At 42.1% G+C, this 20,189-nt stretch overlaps 1 protein-coding gene across 1 annotated transcript in view; it reads right to left on the reverse strand.

Annotated features, from left to right (window-relative positions):
• The window catches only part of SI (sucrase-isomaltase), a 102,934-nt gene that overhangs the window by 18,753 nt on the left and 63,992 nt on the right, over positions 1-20,189 (reverse strand). Inside the window, exons 37-49 of the mRNA XM_033150581.1 lie at positions 17,625-17,758; positions 16,501-16,535; positions 16,292-16,408; positions 12,398-12,546; positions 11,442-11,526; positions 11,296-11,352; positions 8,574-8,698; positions 6,492-6,580; positions 5,553-5,602; positions 4,685-4,855; positions 3,541-3,690; positions 2,856-3,062; positions 1,607-1,761 (exon numbers count right to left, since the gene is read on the reverse strand). Of these exons, the coding sequence (XP_033006472.1) occupies positions 1,607-1,761; positions 2,856-3,062; positions 3,541-3,690; positions 4,685-4,855; positions 5,553-5,602; positions 6,492-6,580; positions 8,574-8,698; positions 11,296-11,352; positions 11,442-11,526; positions 12,398-12,546; positions 16,292-16,408; positions 16,501-16,535; positions 17,625-17,758 (1,524 nt within the window). The remainder of the gene's footprint in view (positions 1-1,606; positions 1,762-2,855; positions 3,063-3,540; positions 3,691-4,684; positions 4,856-5,552; positions 5,603-6,491; positions 6,581-8,573; positions 8,699-11,295; positions 11,353-11,441; positions 11,527-12,397; positions 12,547-16,291; positions 16,409-16,500; positions 16,536-17,624; positions 17,759-20,189) is intronic.

Below are 20,189 nucleotides of genomic sequence, written 5' to 3' on the forward strand. Positions count from 1 at the left end.
TTAACATGTGAATGAGCAAGGTGAGGGGCCACTGAGCTCATTCCCACCCATCTCCTTCCACAATCAGGGGTGGTGGTGAAAAATAAAAGAATATAGTTTATTTTATTTGTTGAACTTATATACTGCCCTATACCCGGAGGTCTGTTTCTAGGATGTGGGTACCACACAATACTGGTTACTGCTCTGTAATTCTCAACGATTCTCTTAGTATGTTATAGGCACATCTTTGACCTCTTTGATGTTTAAGTGCAAATAAATTATCTGAGTCATTGCTAATTTTATTACAGAATCAGTGAGATTCAAACTGAGAACACTTTTCTTCTGGAAAAGAATATGTAGTAATTGGCCAGTTGTCATGAGAACAAAAATATTTGTGCTAAACCTACAGATTATTCCAAAAATCTCCATACCCACACCCAGATTTTTGGAGTTATGACACACTTGTCCCAGCTTCCAAAGTGGAAAGGGGTTTACCATGTCTCTGTTTGATATTTTCGAATTTTGTTCAGAACTTTAATTTTCCCCCCAGTACATCTCTCTCTGCGTCACTACATTGATAATATAACGCCCTCTTGATGTGAACATACATGTTAGATTAAGTCCATACCCTATTTGTTTTAGCAAAGTAAATGTGCACTTGCCTGCGGTGGTTAAAACAACAACAACCCAGCAAATATTTGAACATACTTTACATGCTCCACACTTCAGTGAGTGGGTGAGACGTTATGAGGGCAATGCTTACCAGGATTTGTCTTCCTTTGGAAAAAATTACTCACTGCATTTTTGTAGTATTTTTTAATTAATTTCTAAAAAAGTACAAGCAGAGTATAGGTAGAGGCAGACAACACAAACCCTCTTCAGCAACCTCACATCAAATCCTCATAATGATCTCAGTTATTATAGATGTCATGATGGAATGACATCCATGAGAGACATATTTAGAACTGGCAGCCCTCTAGTGCTATGCTAAGCATTTATCCTTTTCAAAACAAATGAACAAGCATTCCCCTTCAATTAATGGGGAAAAAACACACACATTAAAATTATCAACTAGGAGAGAAAAATTCAAGAAAATTCTCATGGGTAAAAGGTGCAGGGTGTTGTTTTACACACACACACACACACACACACACTAACAAAAGAGGTGTTTAGTTTGTTTGCTGCATGCAGACCACTGGTCAGGCAATAACTATCATGAAACAGTATTTCCTGAGGCCTACATTTCAACATCCATTTAGAGCACAAATAATCCCGGGAACTGTAGTTTAGCCCTCGCAGAGCTATGACTCCTAGCACCCTTCAGAAACTACAGTTCTCATGATTCTCTGGGAGAAACCATGCACTTTAAGTGTGTTTTTATCTTCATGGTGTTGAGGAGGTAACGCCTTCTTTGGACCTTTGTGAGACTAGGAAGAGTGGTTGGTCAGGGAGTCTCCAGGATGCTTGATAAATGTTTAGTGGAAATAACAACACACACACACACACACACACCTTTTGTGTGGATGATACCATAGCATCATAGGCAAATTTAGACCTTGGTTCAGGGTGTTTTCCCACTGATCCTTGTTGAAATAAATCTATCAATAAAATCCAAGGTTCCACTTACATAATAGTTCCTGTACTTTTGCGTCGGATCTGAAGGCCAAATGGATTGTTCACAATGTCCACTTGATACAGCCGACTAGCTTCTGTACTTTGAGAGCTGCTTGGCGTGAAGAGCGGGACTGGAACTTCGTATCTTTTGTGGTTGGGATCATAGATCTACGGAGAAGGGAGCATTCTTCAGCATGCATAAGATATGTAATAAAACCAAACATCACAAGGACCTGCTTGTCTATAAGAATCAATGTGAAGGGACAGTTCAACTACTGTTTATTACCCATTTTATTTACATGAGAATCTGTATCCCTTCCAATGCCCATGCACAGCTCATGCCAATTTAAAATCACAGTTTAATACATTGCACACTCAACAAGTAAAAGGTGCTTTTAATATATATATATATATATATATATATATATATATATATATATATTCAAAAGCATCCATGGTAGAAATCACAATCAAAAATGACTTCAGCTGGCAAGAGCTTCATAGAATAAAATTGTGTTCGCCAGCTGCCAAAGGACAGCCAGAGAGAAAAAAAGGGGCCATAATATTGCCCCATTGTAGAAGTGCTCCACTGGTTGCCATTGACTTTTCAAAGCTTCTTATCATGCACATTCTAATGGGTTGTCTGCAATGTTTGTTCGAATCCAAGGAGACCCTTTGAAATTAATGAGCATGACTAGCCTTCATCTATTAATTTCAATGGGTCTTCGCTGGGTAGAATGCACTTGGATACATTTCAGGGCTTATTCACACTTACTTTTCCACCACTCTCTCCAGATATAGTCTGCTCTTAAATGCTTCATGTCCAAGTGCTCCCCCCTTTTCCCCCAAGTGCTCCCCCCGCCGGAACTTTCCACTCTTTATAACTCAATCGGAGCAAATGGCAATCTGCAGAAAACCTGAAATGCTGTTTGCTCCGATTAAGCACTAAAGAATGGGTTTTTGTGGAGAAAGCTCTGGGGCAAAAAACAAACAAACCCAAACCCAACAGCAACACTCAGACACAGAGCTCTTAAGCATGAACCTATGCCTCGAAAGAACAGAGCAAAACGTAAGTGTGGATAAGCCTTTGATGTCTGCATACTGAAAGTACTTCTCTCCAGCAACAGCTGCAATGATGGGATTATCATGTCATGGAACTGAGAAGATGCACCAAAAGGGTTTATTAAGAGTGCCATCCTTGGGGAAGGTTTGATAGCTGCTGCATCTTAAGGAGGGATGTACTCCAGGAGATTACAGTTTACCTTAAACTGCAGCATGTTGTTGTAATGGTAGGTCACTGCCAAGCGAAGCTGGTCAACTGCTGGCGAATGAGACCCATAAGGATTAGGATAGATTGTGTTCCTCTGCAGATTAGCTGTCACGCCCTCAGCACTGTGTTGAATGTTACTGGCGGTATAGCCATAATTCCTGGGATAAAAGCAGTGTGGCACACCAGGAGTAGAGACAACCTGAAATAAAATACCATATTAAGTAAGTCAACACTATGAGAGAGGCTTCAGGAATAAACAGTAAATAGGATTGACAATGGGCAATGGTAGGACTAATGAGGGCTAAGGCATACAAAGAGCTTAAGGAACAATTTAAGGGTATCTGTCACAAGTAAAATATGGCCAAAGCAACTTTAAAAACCAAACAAAAAAACTCAGCTAAAACTGCCCATATAAAGCCAATATTGGTGTAGAACTGCAAATCCGAAAGAAAGAAAGAAAGAAAGAAAGAAAGAAAGAAAGAAAGAAAGAAAGAAAGAAAGAAAGAAAGTCTTACATTCCCATAGTTTGAGATCAAAATTAAAATTCATCATCACAAAACGAAATGGTATCAGATGAGATTCAGAAACACAGGGTAATTTTTTCAGAAAGCTGTGCCTGCGTATTGGCACATCAAATGGTTCCATTTCACCTGTTTCACCAATTCCCAGTTGCTTACCTCCCAGAAACAGCCACGTTCTTCACAAGTGCTTTTTGTTGGTTCTGGGTATGGATAACAATTAATTTTTTCTGTATCTTCAGTAGGCTGCCCCCATTTCAAGGTATACTTTTGCCCCAGTGCAAGCTGAAGACCTTCAATGCGCAAGAGCTTTGGAAATAATAATAAGAAAACAGCAACAAATGACGAAAATCTTTTCACACTTCTGTGTACATTAAACAGCAGCCTCATTTTTTTTTTTTTAAAAAAATGAAATGTAGTTTTATTTAATTAGTTTATATGAAGTAGGGTTGGCTCTATGCAGCATACAAACATAGCTATAAATGTGTATATGACAGCAGGTGGTAGCAAAAGGAAATGGAACATTGGGAAGAAGCCACTTTCTCAGTTCATCTATAATAAGCCAAGATGGCATGGAGAAATTTCCCCAGGGACGGCAGCCAAGCGGAACTCGGAGGTTCCATGTCAAGACAAGCTTAGGAAATTTCAATAGGTCAAATAGTGGGAACTGGGTTTGAAGTCTAGGGGTGGAGATCATCAACAGGCAAAGGAGAAAACTGTCTAGGATGTGGAAGACAAGCAAGTTAGATTGAATGTGGTAGCAAAGACCTGAATTATTAGCTACTGACAGAGGCAGAATATCGAGGATGCTGGATGATGCAGTTTGAAAGAGGTGCCACTCTTGAGAGCTAATTGGGACCCGAGACATACTGTAACCACCAAATGAAGCTTACTGCAGGGCACAGAGCCTGAATGGTTTCATTTGCAGCTTCACAAGGGTTAATACCTGACTGGACACCTTATTTTCCCAGCAAGTAATCACAAAGCAAAGAATGCTTTGTGTACCCCTGCACACTGTTACCTGCCTCCAAGACCCAAGCAACGTGGAACTGAATACAACCACAATTTTTATTCCCCCTCCCCTTTCAATTGGAATATATATATATATATATATATATATATATATATATATATATATATAGGATTTAATGGTGGGCGGGAAGAACTTTTACTAAAGTAAGTATTCTGGTGTCTATGTAAGCATGAGATTAGTACCAAAATGAATGTACACCTAATGCAGAGATTTGGAGAAATTCTCTAAAGTAATGAAAGTGGTTCATAGTGTCAACATTTTTTTCCTTACCTGAGTTGAAGGATCATAGGTCTCATTATGGCTGGATGAGATTGCTGCACCATTTTGAAACACGATAACATTAACAGGTTTGCTTGACAGTCCTAAAATTTTAATTTCGCTGAATTTTAAGTTGTTTGGGTCAAAATATCCCTCGTGGGCAAGGCCGATGTCCAAAGCATTCTGAAAGAAAGGGTGGTTTTTTTTTCCCTTCATACTGTTATTTATGATTTCACAATTGCTTGTCACAGCCTCTCTCTTGCTCCAGTCCGATTTCATCATACAAACTTTTGCTTGAGAAATAGCATCAAGATGGAGGACATTGCACAAATGTATTAGCAAAGCATTTATGATACCAAATTCTACAAATCTATTTGCATGTACAAATGCTCGACACACTTGGATTGTTCGCCAGATTTTGACTTCTAAAGCTGCCAGAGTCGGCTATTTAACATCTATTTTGAACAATTTAATTAGAACATCACTTAATAGAAAGGGTTCCATTGACTCCACTAATTACTGTGGGACAACCCAACTAAAATAGAAACTAATTGTACACTAAGGTTTATTGACCAAATGTGTGTGTGTGTGTTTATTTCTTTTTTCATTGTTTGTTTTTGTAGATCTACTGAAAATGTTCCAGAACCTGTTGCTACGTGCAGGATAATTATATGCAGGTGCAAATGTACCGATTTATCACATCAGGGATTTGCTATTTTAATTAAATAGAAGAAACATCTAAGGGCAGTGCCTGTCTGTCAGTCAATCAATTTGTAAATAGTTGCAGAGATCAATAGGCTCAAAAAGACCTAATTCTACAGCAAAACTGGGCATCATATAGGAGCAGAAGCAAGTATGTAAGATTAGAAATTATACATACCTGACTGACATTAAATGTGTGCAAGAGGTAAAGGCCATTCTCATATGCATCTGTAATAAGAAAGCAACAGAATGATTAAAGGGGAAGACTGCTAAGAGGACAAAGAAGCAGTTTCCATTGGTGCATGGGAATGCAAGAAGCAATGACAGCAAGCTTTAGAAGCACCAGTTTAATGTTATGAAAAGCTTAACAGCAACAATAAGTACCCCATCCTACAGCTCTTCTAGCAATATCATGAATTTTTTTTATTTCTGTAGACAGGTTCTACTTTAAGGGCACATTGATTAGGGACATTATAGTTTGGGAGTTTTCTTCTTCAAAATCTGTTAAAACAATATTGCCCACATTCTAGCTGTTCCCCCTGTTTCAAGAGGATGATGCCGACTGTTGTAGTATCAGGAAGAAGAAGAAGAAGAAGAGTTTGGATTTGATATCCCGCATTTCACTACCCGAAGGAGTCTCAAAGCAGCTAACATTCTCCTTTCCCTTCCTCCCCCACAACAAACACTCTGTGAGGTGAGTGAGGCTGAGAGACTTCAAAGAAGTGTGACTAGCCCAAGGTCACCCAGCAGCTGCATGTGGAGGAGTGGAGACACGAACCCGGTTCCCCAGATTACGAGTCTGCCGCTCTTAACCACTACACCACACTGGCATGCTGCAGGTTCTTACCAGGTGGTCCGGAACTTATTTAGCATCTAATTTGAATTTCACATATTCTTAATAAGCTGTTCAACAGCCTTGCAAAGAAGTGGAGGACTTGTAGCTCAGTGACAGAGCACATGCTCTGCATGAAGATGCCCTGGTTTCAGTCCCTGGCAGGTAGGGCTGGGAAGGACTCCTGCCCCAAACCCCAGGAAGCCCATGCAATTTATTGTCAACAGTGTTGATCTAGTTGGGACTAATTGTCAGACTCTGTAGATGGCAGCTTTCCAAACTTACCAATACTTGTTCCATCATCCCAATAAAGAAGCCCTTGAGCAGCACCATTATCATCCAAAGCAATCGTAAGACCCATTGGCTGCATTCGACTAAAAACAAAAGGAAACATTTAAATGACAAATAATTTAGTTTCCATCACTCTTATGAATTAAACTGGGAAACCGCTGTCCTCTGTCATTCGCTCATACTGAGACATACATTATGCCATGGATTCCTGCCTATTTGTTGTTGTTTAGTTGATTAGTCATGTCCGACTCTTCGTGACCCCATGGACCAGAGCATGCCAGGCACTCCTGTCTTCCACTGCCTCTCGCAGTTTGGTCAAACTTATGTTGGTAGCTTCAAGAACACTGTCCAACCATCTCGTCCTCTGTCGTCCCCTTCTCCTTGTGCCCTCAATCTTTCCCAGCATCAGGGTCTTTTCCAGGGAATCTTCTCTTCTCATGAGGTGGCCAAAGTATTGGAGCCTCAGCTTCAGGATCTGTCCTTCCAGTGAGCACTCAGGGCTGATTTCCTTCAGAATGGATAGGTTTGATCTTCTTGCTGTCCATGGGACTCTCAAGAGTCTTCTCCAGCACCATAATTCAAAAGCATCAATTCTTTGGCGATCAGCCTACTTTATGGACCAGCTCTCACTTCCATACATCACTACATTCCTGCCTATACTGTGCCCCAATTTGTGCCTTGTATGGGTGCAGGGAGTAGGAAACAAGCCCGATTTGAAAGGGCATGTGGCAGTGGTGGGTGCTCTGCCACACACCTAGACCATTCTCAGAGAAAGTACCACCCCTGGAAGCCCAGCAGCATCACCAGTGGACTTCAGGGCCTGAGGCTGGAGAGCTGACCTAAAAGAGAACTTGCTACCTGTGGTCTGTCCCTGGGACTTAAATTTAGATCAGGCCTCATGACACTTGAAGCATCATCCCTGTCTTCATGCACCCTGATGTAAGTGAGGGAGCTGATTGCTAGGGATGGAGTTTAGCTACCAGATGACTTAGCACTGTTGAGGTTTTTGCCTTCCTCATAGCAACATTTGGGATTTTCTTTGGGGTGGTTATTAGTATTAGTACACTAATACTTGTTGCAACTTTCCACAGTAGGGGTTGGAGTCATTGGGTCAGGTGTAATGGTCTCTGGCAGGCAAGCAAGCCCTGATAAGAAGTAACCACTCTCCAGCAGTTTTATGTACGTTTATTACCAAAAAACCACAAAAAACACATCCAGAGCACGGCTTCTTGCCTGCTCACATTGACAATAGTTGGTCAGTCTGAAACTTCACTCCTCCCACAGCAGGAAGGACACCAAACTCCCACCTTTCCCCTCTTGCCCTTCCATTGCCCTCTGATCTTATCCAAACGCCTAGAGCGGGGACTGAGAGGCTGGCCTCCCTCCTCCTCACTTTCATTTGACAAAGTCTTATACCTCTTCTTATCTGTTGATTGCCTAGCAACACTCTGGCTACCTTCCAACTCTCCCTCTTCTAGAGAGCTAACAGAGTCTTCCCTGGGAGAGGGGTTCAAACTGCCCTCTCTCGACTCTTTCAGCCAGCTCTCATCTGCAGAATTAGTCCCTAGTTCATTTAGTTCAATTTCTGAGTCTAACTCTTCCCCTGTCACCAGAAGGTTGGCCCTTCCCTTCCCTCTTAAGATAGCCCCTTAGAGATCTTAGTCTGTCACTTCAAGGCCTTAGTCCCACCTCTGGGGAACAGCATGGCCACTACACTTGCATGAGTAGTCTGCCGGTAGCACTTCAGGCTATGGAAGGGACCCAAGGATCTCCCTTTAATGTTACCCCAACATCTGGGTGGGATGGAGTACTGGCTGCTGATCACTGGAGCCCCCACCCTATGCCACACCAAAGGTGTGCAGTAACCATTAAAAGTTGTGGTTATCTGACACCAACTTGACCATTTGCCAAGTTATTAACCTCCACACAACACAGCCTTGATAAGTCCTGTGGACAGAAACAGGCTATCAGTTGTAGCTCCTGGTACTTCAGATAACTGAGTATCTATGTATTGTTTGATTTGATTTACCTATATAAAAATTTTGGAGGGAAAAAACCACACATATCTGACTGTACCTGGCCTTGGTATTCAGATCAGGTAGTTGCCATGGGATAATGTAGCCACCTCTGAGATGAAGGTTGATGTGTTCAAGTTCAGCTTGTAAGACAGAAAAATTTCCTCGGACTCCAACGTCCTTGTTCTGTTCATGAAAACAGGGAACTTTCAGTCTTATTTCCAAATGCTAAAATCTGTGCACCCCCCCCCCCGCCAGCCAATTGTTAATTACAAGCACAAGAAGCAAAATGTCTCCTCCTCACGTTTCATTGTTTTGGAGGCGGCAGAACAGTTCAGTGTCCTTGACTTCGTCCCCAAAGTGATGGACTGTGGAAACCATTAAATCAAGACATTTTACAAATCTGTGGGCCAACATTACATTTTGGGTCATTTAAAATGGCAGCCAGCCACTGTGGATGGAAGTTGAGCTTGGCTCCCTGCTGCGGTGACACATTTTGGGAGCCTAGTGGGGAGGGTGGTGAATGGCTGCACAACCGGGCAGGCTGTTGAGGGGTCCTTGGCCCATGACCTGTCTTTCTGCTGGTGCCAGGCCTGTTCCTTAGGACTGGGGGACCCACTGGAACAGAATGGGCTATGGTACAACTGAATAGGTGGGGGAGGGGATACTGCACAAGGCAAAAGTGCTTTACCAGCCAAAGCTACCAATGGATACAGCTTGTAGAACCTTGCTTGCCTATCCTGAAAGACCTACATTGGCACCCAGTACATTTCCAAGCACAACTCAAAGTGTTGGTGCTGACCTTTAAAGCCCCAAACGGCCTCGTTACAGTATGCCTGAAGAAGTGTCTTCACCCCCTTCGTTCAGCCCGGACACTGAGGTCCAGGCTCCGAGGGCCTTCTGGCAGTTCCCTCACTGTGGGAAGTGAAGTTACAGGGAACCAGGCAGAGGGCCTTCTTGGCTGTGGCGCCCAAACTGTGGAACGCCCTCCCATCAGATGTCAAGGAAATAGACAACTGTCTGACTTTTAGAAGACATCTGAAGGCAGCCCTGTTTAGGGAAGTTTTTAATGTTTGATCTTTTTTTAATATTCTGTTGGGAGCTGCCCAGAGTGGCTGGGGAAACCCAGCCAGATGGGTGGGGTATAAATAATAAATTATCATCATCATCATCATCATTATACGGTTAGCAAAATATGTTGATCATATAAGCTCCCTCCCAACTCTTATCATTCTATGTGGATGGTACTGGTTGCCCCTGGGTATTTTCAAAATGGTAGATTCAGTTTTTCAAGGACAGGCAGGAGTCCAGAGTGGGCAAAGGATGAATATGATCCGGGGGGGGGGGGGAGCCAAAGTTTTGTGGGGATCTGTGCCACCCATGAGGCAGGGGGGAGAGGAATAGTCTAGGAAGTCAGAGACAGGAGGGGAAGAAAGGGAAGATTTGCAAGAAGGTGAAGAGGTGGAAGAAACCATACTAGAGAGAGTCAGGCTATTAGAACCCTGTCTGTCTCCTCTGCCACTGTGTCAAAGGAAGAGGAGAGGCTTATAGCAACAGAGCAGCTGGATCTGTCGCACAGCCGAAGTTGCTGGTTATTATCCTGTGCTACATCAGAAGAGGGAGTTTAAATGTGCTGATGGAGGAATGGTTGTGCTGTTGTTCCGACTGTCTAGACTGGAGCATAGGTTTGAAGGAGGAGATGCTTAACTAGCTATTTAGCCGGAGTAGTGCATGTAACCCTTCAGGGCCGTCTTAGGGAGATCGGCCACCGTGGCGTGGCGATCCCTCTGGCGCCCCCGGCGTGCTGCCTCTCCGCCACCTCCCGCGCTTGCCGCCCCTCAGGAGGGGGGGTGAGCGGGGGATGAGGGGTGTGGCACTGGAGCGGCGTGGGGCTCTGTGCGCCCTTCCAGGGCTCCCAGGATGGGAGACGAGGGCGGCCAGCTCGCAGCCCGCCCGGGAGCGGCATGGGCGGCAGCGGCTGCGCTGCTGGCACGCAAGCGCCCAGCCGCCAGCCCGCCCGTGGGGGCAGGGGCAGGTTAGGGAGGGGGGCGCCCGGTATGCCGGCGGGCTCACGGGGGTGCCCTGGGGGGGCGTGCCCTGGCGTGCTGTGCCACTAGCCCCTATGGATGAGACGGCCCTGTATCCCTTCCACCTTTGGAGCTGATGTAATTGAGTGCTTCGTCGATTTGTCATTTGAGTGCTTCCAATCACACGTCCTCGAGGTGGGGCTGAGTGTGCTCGGGACACAGTTACATGAAAGCTTCATTTGCAGAGACTCCATGTGTCTAGTGCAGCAAACAAACTAATATAGAACTTAGTTGCTCTGCTCTGCCAATGGCAGCCATTTAAGTGCCAAGGAAATAGTGAAACTGAAATTAAACCTAGGATAGGCTAACATACAACATGAATATTGGCTATGTAACACATTTCATTAAAGGCATGACCCTCAGCAGTTGTGATTCCCTGGAATTTTGGAAAGCCCTTAACACAACATATTACAGTTACAGGTAGGTAGCCGTGTTGGTCTGCCATAGTTAAAACAAAAAAATAAATAAATAAAAATCCTTCCAGTAGCACCTTAGAGACCAACTAAGTTTGTTCTTGGTATGAGCTTTTGTGTGCATGCACACGAAAGCTCATACCAAGAACAAACTTAGTTGGTCTCTAAGGTGCTACTGGAAGGATTTTTTTATTTTTTATTTTGTTTTGACAACATATTACATTTTTTTCTTAATTTTATCTGTTTTCACATTTGGAAGATGGCTCAAAGGAATTTCACTTACTGTGTAATAATCATACCAGCGTGCATCAGGAAAGTAAGCATTCACTGTTGTTTGATTCTGTAATTTAAATACGTACATTAATGTTGTAGAAAAAAAAATCTTTATTATTCTTATTCTTAAACTTTGCCTTTACAATATGTACTTACTTCATCCAGCACAGGGCTGATAAGCAATGCCGGTCCCCAGAGAAACTGTCTGTCTATGTCCCATGTTGTTCTATCATCTGTAAATCTGAAAGCAACACAATAAATTATTAAGTGTGATAATGCTGCTGGAAAAAGCAGTCTCACAATACATTAAAAATGAATATAGATTTGGATCTGGAATATCTTAGCAGAGTGATCCAAATATTGAAGGATATTGAAACAGTTTAATTTATATGTCTAATCAATAATGGGTGCAGATTGGGGGGGGTAACAAAAAAGGAGATAGTTTTTCCAGTATCTTTAGAAAGGAAAAGAAAAAGCCCCTAAAATCTCTACACAGGTGCTCCATTTCTGGTAATAAATTAGGTTCAGAGCACACATTATTTATTTAATTTAATTTAATTTAATTTAATTTATTTATCAGTTGCTTTTAGCCTAAACATGCTGCTAAACTGATGTACTCACACAAATACAAAGCACACTTAAGCTATCTATCTTCAGGTGTGTGCCTAGATTTAAAACAGGGATGTGAATATAAGTCCTATCCTTAGTGACTTCATTTACATATTTCAGTTTTTATTCTGTGCCTTCTCCAAGGAGCTGTGGGAAGCTACGATACTCTTCCCCCAGACACCCTACCTTCATAACAATCCCCACCCACAAACTGGCTCTGTGGATGTTGGGAGAACCCCAAAATGGGAGGAGAAAAGAGATCATTTTATCAGGCAAACAATTCCCATAGAACTATGTTGAACTCATCCCGCTATGTCTTTAATAAACACAGAGAACTGAAATACCAGTCGGTTTCTGCAGGCCATGCTTTGACTCATGCTACAAGTCTGTACATATATTTTAGTCTTTTAAATAAGAGCAAACCTTTTAGCACTGGTGACCAGGACTATTTTGTCCAACAAGCTTACATTTCAAATGAGCTTGGTAGAACATTTGATACTTACTCGTGGAGTAAAGGGCGCACGACTGTGCTTCCATGATCATGAGCCTCATACAACAGTGTGTATAGATAGGGGAGCAAAGTATATCTGGTATTGAGCACATTCCTGGATATGTCTTCGAAAGCCTGATCAAAGGATACAGGATCTTGCTTCTGAAAACACAAAGCAGCCTAGTCGTTAGACCTATTGAAGCTCTCTCCAGTATTTATACATGGCACATCTAGAGCCACATACATTGTGCACATATTAGGGAGACATTTCATGTCATATACTGTTATCTTTCAGCTATCTGAGTTCTTTTAACTCTATTTTAGGTCAACATAAGGTTGGGCATGCTCTCAGCTTTATTTGGCCCCCACAACTATGGTATCCAATGATTGCCACCAGAGGGCTGATTTACTCAATGTATGGCTATAATTTGATTATTCTTCAATTGATTATTTGTAACTCATTGAAAAACTACTGCACTTCTTGTAAGCATTATTTCAACAGTGTTAGATCTGTGATGGATCATTCAGATAGGCAAGTCATGAAGTGAGAGCTTTCACCATGTGTGAGAACCAGTGTGGTACGTGGTTAGCATGTTGGACAAAGAGAGACAAGGGTTCAAATTCCAACACAGCAATGAATTTCACTCAGTGACTTTGGGCCAGTCACCACATCTCAGTCTAAACTACTTCACAGGGTTCACGTGAGGATATAATGGGAAGAAAACAGGGCTTCTTCTTTTTCCCCCGGCACCTCTCAGGTGGGTACCATTGCCATTCTAAGGGAACAATGTAGAAGAAGTTCATGGTGAGCTCCAGCACTTCTTTTTTCTAGAGAAATAGCACTGGGGAGAACCCAATATTCCACCTTGAGCTCTGTGGGGGAAAGGTGGGTATAAAATAAATTAATATGAAAATCAGAACAAGAATGCAAATGTGCTTTTCTTGTTAAATCGTGTTGAGAGTTTTAATAGGAGGTGATACAGAAATGGAATTAAATACATTAATAAATAAGTGAACCAGACCCTTCTGAAACAATAGGGAAAACCTTAGGTCAAACCTGCTCTCCTTCTTCTTATGATGTCTTACAAAACCCTCATGGTCTGCTCCCTTGAACCAATTCTACTTTTTACTTGCCCCAGCTTCAACATTTATACCAGCCATGTTTAAGCTCTTTAAAGTAGTGCTGGGCCAGATACTCTGCACACTAATTCACAGGGTGTTTCATTCCCTACAACACAGTTGTGGATGGGAGAGGACCCAAGCACCCCTCTTAAATGCCTTGGGAATTTCTGTCCCAAATTAGAAAGTGTAGCAGCTACACCGCTGAGAGTCCCTCCGCCACAGATTGAGGCAGCAACAAAGATTTCTGGGGTGGGGTGGGGAATCTCTCTGCCACTTCATCTTGAATTCCCCTTCCCAAATTCCTACAATTCACCAATTTTGCCCCCCCCCCCACCAATCCCAAAGCAGAATACTTGGAGCCAGCATTATTTTAAACAACAAATAATAGAACTTGGTCCAAAGTGATCTTCTGCGGAATGGAAAAGGCGATAAGGAGGAATGAGTTGTGCCCCCCCCCCCCCGATTCACAGTAGCACTATTCACCTTTGAAAATGTTTCACAAATTTCAAGTGTGTGAGAGAGAAAAGGAAGGAAAATTCCCAGTCCGGTCTACAGAACATGTGACACATTCTGCTACATTTGCCTTCTTTCCTGCAGGGCACCACTCAGGACTTTTAAAGGGGGGAAAGGAGTGCTAATGAGTGATGTCAAGCGGCCCTTTCAATCTTTATTAAACGAAAGGAACAATACCTTGGAAAATTGGGTTAGACTGGAGGCAACATGATAACCCTGAATCTACATTTTTAAAGGCTTTTTAAAAGACCTATTGAAAGGTGTGCTGCTGCAAGATAAAGCACTGCCTTTTTTAAAGGAAGTGGCAATTCTTTAGAAATGTGCAATAAAAATAGATCTTGCTACTCCAGAATAGTCCTGTTTTTTTTATTCTATTTAACTTACCCCCACTTTTTAACCCATTTTCTACAATACCCATTTTCTAAGCGTGATCTGTTTTTCTGTGCTTTCAGGTACCGTGTTTCCTTGAAAAGAAGGGACGCGGGTGGCTCTGTGGTCTAAGCCACTGAGCCTAGGGCTTGCCGATCGGAAGGTCGGCGGTTCGAGTCCCAGCAATGGGGTGAGCTCCCGTTGATTGGTCCCAGCTCCTGCCAACCTAACAGTTTGAAAGCACGTCAAAGTGCAAGTAGATAAAGATGTACCGCTCCAGCGGGAAGGTAAATGCCATTTCCGTGCAATGTTCTGGTATCGCCAGAAGCGGCTTAGTCATGCTGGCCACATGACCCAGAAAAACTGTCTGCGGACAAATGCTGGCTCCCTCGGCCTGTAAACCGAGATGAGCGCCGCAACCCCAGAACTGTTCGTGACTGGACTTAACTGTCCTTTACCTTTACCTTTAACAGGGTGGTTGCTAAGATGCCAAAGCCCAGTAACATTTGTGTGGAGTGCCTCAGGCGGCAGAATTGCCTGAGGCAGGGCTCCACCTGCCCCACCACTGCTGAGAGGAGGTGTTGCATTCTGCAGTGTAGCCACTCGCCTTCCTTGCCCCTGGGCAGAGAAGCTGAGCAAGCGGCAACACTTTTTAAGCAGCCCTCCAGCTCCTTAAAAAGAAATGGGGCACAGCAGCAGCAGAAAAAGTGGGGTGTGGCATGAGACATGGGGTGCCCTAAGGTGGGCCAGGATGTGGCAATTCCCATGTCGCCTCAGGTGGAGAAACGGGATGGGCAGCCCCTGTGGGATGCAAAAGGGGATAGCAATCTTTTTCTTTTTCTTTTTACATTTTCCATGCTTTATGGTCCGTAATCAAGTCTGTACAACAGAAACGTATCTCCACTGTTATCTATAAACCAAATTCATAAAAAACCCAAACAAAAGAATACAAATCTTCTAACAATATTTTTTTCTACATAAACTTTGACTTTCCGTCCTTTCCATATTCTTTTCATTTTAATAAACCTTTTGCATAAACTTATTAATGTATTTAATAATAAAGTATTGATACTCATATGTTTTTCTCCTTTTAACGTGGATTATTTACAGAGATTACTCAAAGGCTGCAACTGAGTTTAAATTGCAACAATTATTATTTAAATATCTCTTAAGAAATTTCCAATTTGAAATGAACTCCTGCTTAGATTTATCTTTAATCTGTTCCGAGATATTATCTAGCTCAGCATATTCTGACAATTTCAATAACCATTCTGATCTAGTGGGGATAGCAACCTAGTGTCATTATCTCAGAAGAGACATCATGTGGACTGGACAGGGAATGCTTTGGCAGCAAAGATCTGCTCAGAGGTGGTGACCGGGTATTGTGGAATGCACTCCTTATTGACATATGAGACATTCCATCTATATTGACTTTCTGTGGGCTTTTTAAGGCACGCCTGTTTACAATGGCATTCCCTTCTTCTCTGAACTGGAGACTCCTGTTTTCATTGCTGTCTTGTTTCAATTAGATTGTTTTGTTTTAAATCATGGTAGATTATATTTTAATGTTTTAAAATATTGTTTTAGTGTACATTTTAATTATTGCACATTCTATTATTAATTATCTGTGTTTTAACAATGTTGTCCAATTGGTGTTTTGCAAACTGCTTAGATGCCATCTTGGCATTAAGTAGTATATTAATTTAAATATTATTATTATTACTATTATTACTATTATTATTATTGAAGATGATGCTGCAAGGGAATGTTCAGGAGGAGGAGACAGCAGCAATGAGGTAAGGATTTGACCATAGCAGTTTTAGATGAGGGCGCAATGGAAAAGAAGCAGATTTTCACAATGTAAGTAAAACAGGTAATTTAAACAATGCATAGCAAAGCTTACCATAAAGCCTATGCCGTTGTGATTCCTGGCAAATGGATAAAAGGCTCCCAGCTGAGTCCAACGGACACACATTTGGTAGTTTGAATGTTCATTGAAACCACAGATATCTGCTCCAGTCTGAACATATTAAAATAACTGAGTATTAATGCCACATATTATTACAAATATAGGATAATAGGTTAAATTGTTGGGTGATGACTCAGACTTACGTAGGATATTCCGAAAAGGCTGAACTCCATCATACCTGTAAGAGAAATAGTCCAAGTTTATCAAATGCATCTCCCTTCACTGTAATAGTCACTTATCTAACATTTTGTTTGGGTCTTATTCAGTCACATACATACAAGCTGTTAAGCTGAACGTTAGTTACCGGTAACTGGCAGGCCAAAATGGAAACATGGGACAGAGCATATGTCAAAAGCACTTTAGTTTGACTCTAGGGGTCCTCCTCGTTTGCCTGTCATTGAGATCACTTAAAGTGACAGGTACAAGAAACAGGTCTAGGGATGAAGATATAATCCAGTTGCATTTATACATGGAATTTGGCAGTTCTGACCCAAACATGCATTGGAACTCCATGCTGCATTACATTTATGCCACATAATTGTATAAGTGAGATTGCTGCATGTGCATTTTGATACAGTTATGTGAATTTTTTATGTGCTGGAAGCCTGGAATGTGTGGGTGCATATAACATACAAAACTTGTTTGTATTTTTAGCAGAATGGGGGAGAGAGCTTGCTTGTCACTGAGAATAATAAGCGAGATGGAAGTTAGACACAAATCAGAGGAGGTAAGTTCTGCATTGAGATTTCCAGATGATTCTGTCAGTAGACAAGGCTTTTTCAGTGGTGACCACTAGCCTTTGGAACTCTTGCCCAAGGATGTGAAATTGGTCACATTGTTACCAGCTCTCAAAAAAAGCCTTGAAGATCCACTTAGGATTTGCACATACTTTGTAAATACTGCTGAATACAGTCATCACCTTATTAGGAATGCAACATGAATCTTCCATTGTTGTCAGTAAAAATACTTATTGTGCAGGAACAACAATGCCTAAGTACAACATTAATGTTGTTATATGTCTTTTCTTTCTTAACACTCTGTCACTCTGCCTGTTTGTGGGGAGGGAGGGAGGGACAGGCAGATGCCTTTTCGATGGCCATCAGTTTTTATTTATGCACTCTTGTTGCAAAATTTTATACCAATTCTCATCAGGCAACAACTATGTAATATCAATATTAAGAAAATCTTGCCCATTAAAAACAAGTACAACTTCCACAAAATATACTACTCATCATAAAACGTATCAACAATGTATAATTTGACTGACCAATTATAGATTTCAAAAGCTGATCCCACCGCGAGAAGTTATCACCAAGCCAATGCCCCGCCCATTTGCCACTCGACGGATATGTTGAACGAGGAATGACAATGCCACGTTCTCCGGTGACACTTTGTAAAGCACTAGGATTGGAAATACACACAAAATGAGTCAGAAATAAAATCCAGTGAATATTTAGAACATATATATATATATATATATAATTAACAGGTATGTAAATAATTTTTTTAAAGCATCTATTCAGATTCTACTACATGGAGGCTAGGTTGGAACATTTACTCCAAAGCAGTGCAATTGTAAGGAAGCAATCCTATAGGAAACCCTGCCAGGATAAGTACCGGTAGATCTTCTGTGTCAGGATGTGATAGCTTAACTCCCACATACTTGATCCCTTAACTCCCACATCCTTGATTCATCCAGAGATATACCAGCATATTCCGGCTCAGCCAGAATCTACCCAGTTGACTCAAGCCAAGTTGATCTTAAATTGCTGTAAAACATTGAAAGGGGGCATAGTGGAAGCATGTTGTGGCAGGAACAGAGGGAGTTGTACTTAGGCTTATCCTAAGCCCACTCAGCTCAGTCATACAGTATGACCTGGCATCTCAGCATAGATTAAAACAGAAAAAAGGTGGCATAACCAATACACTATTTAAAATACTTGTTCTGCCTCCGCCAGGCTTAAATCTGCACATTCAAAGTTAATGTTTTCTACTGGCGTTTGCACTTACCAAATGTTTCAATGCAGTTCTTGGTTCAAAAGACATGACCAAATTTAATATGAAATGCAAACACATTTAGAATATATTATTTTGAGAGAAAACGTGCTGTGATAGATTTCTTAAAACTATATTTAAATCTGGATTCTTTTTCAGCTTTGTTTGTTTGTTTATTTAAAAAGCGCTGTTGATTGTGGAGATTGGGCAGCGTAAGCTTACGAATTCTCACAGGCAAAAGCGACAAGGACTGGATATAGACCAAGTCACACTTCCCTACGCAAAATATGGACTTTTAATTCTTTATTTAATATCTTATTTCTGGTTGGATGTGTTTTTCTCTCTTAAAAAAATACATATTTTGATCCATATGTTCTGTCAAAATAACATTGAACTGTGAATTTTCAATCATAATATGCATCGTGATAAGTTGAAATTGCAGACAAAGTGCAGTCACATTCAGAGAAGTGTGAGCATAAGAACAGCTGTATTGGATCACACCAAAGGACCATTTAGGCTAGCATTATGTTCTCACGGAGCAGCCTATGGAAGCTCACAAGCAGAACACAAGTGCAACAGCAGCACTCTGCCCTACTGTATCCCCCAGCAACTGGTGTTCAGGGTGTGACAGGCCTAAGGTCCCCCAGTGAGTTTTGGGGCTGAGTGGACACCTGAACCTGAGTTTCCACAGTCTGGCCCTCTGCTGCATGGACTGGCAAGGATGGTTTCCAAAGATATTTGGTCAGTTGCAGGGAGGGGAACTTTCAAGATCTTAGTCCGAGAGGTTTAGGAATTGGAAAGTTTCATGGCTTCCACTGACTGTATTCTGAGGGCCAACTCAGAGAACAACACAGTTCCCAGGACCCTTACGCATCAGTTTTGAAAGTCTTTTAACACCACCCTTGGTTTGCTAATAGTGTGGAGCAGCTGGAGGAAAAACAGATGGACCCCCCCCCCCCCGTTCACACTGAAAAAGGGAGCGGCAATTTGATATTAACGAAAGTGAAACCAATAACAAACCAGGTTGTCTTGGCACAGCCACATTTAGTGGATAAAGGTACCCTTACCATTAGATCCAGTCATGTCTGACTCTGGGGTTGTGGCACTCATCTCGCGTTACTGGCCGATGTACAGCTTCCAGGTCATGTGGCCAGCATGACTAAGCCGCTTCTGGTGAACCAGAGCAGCACCCGGAAACGCCGCTTACCTTCCCGCCAGAGTGGTACCTATTTATCTACTTGCACTTTGACGTGGTTTTGAACTCCTAGGTGGGCAGGAGCTGGGACCGAGCAACGGGAGCTCACCCCGTCGCGGGGATTCGAACCACCGACCTTCTGATCAGCAAGCCCTAGGCTCTGTGGTTTAACCCACAGCGCTACCCGAACCCCTCATTTAGTGGATAGCTATCCCTTAATAAGTTTGTATATTTTGAATGAAACCGGTAAACAGTTTTAAAGCAATACTTGGCTTAGCAGTGTCTTCTCTATAGTAGAAAGCTATTTTAATGCATTATTTACAATTTAAAAGATACCATAATCCAGAGTGCTGAATTATTGGCTGCTGATAATGTTCAAATCATACTTTAGTCTACCTGATACTAGAGAATGTGAATCCATTCACCCATGTCCTTGTAGCAGTTTTCCAAGTGTCTTGACTGACAGCAAAATGCCAAGATGCTGCCACGTCTAAAGTATACTCAGGTTTTCTTCAATTTTTTTTAAAGGTGGCCTCCTGGCCTCAACTCCCCCCCCCCGGCTGTCTCCATAGTAATATCAAACTTATCAAGGGCTCCAAGGTCATTGCAGTCCATGGAGTGTTTAAGGGGAGGGGATGTTGT

Source organism: Lacerta agilis, chromosome 5 (assembly GCF_009819535.1).
Source record: "Lacerta agilis isolate rLacAgi1 chromosome 5, rLacAgi1.pri, whole genome shotgun sequence".
NCBI classification, from domain to species: domain Eukaryota; kingdom Metazoa; phylum Chordata; class Lepidosauria; order Squamata; family Lacertidae; genus Lacerta; species Lacerta agilis.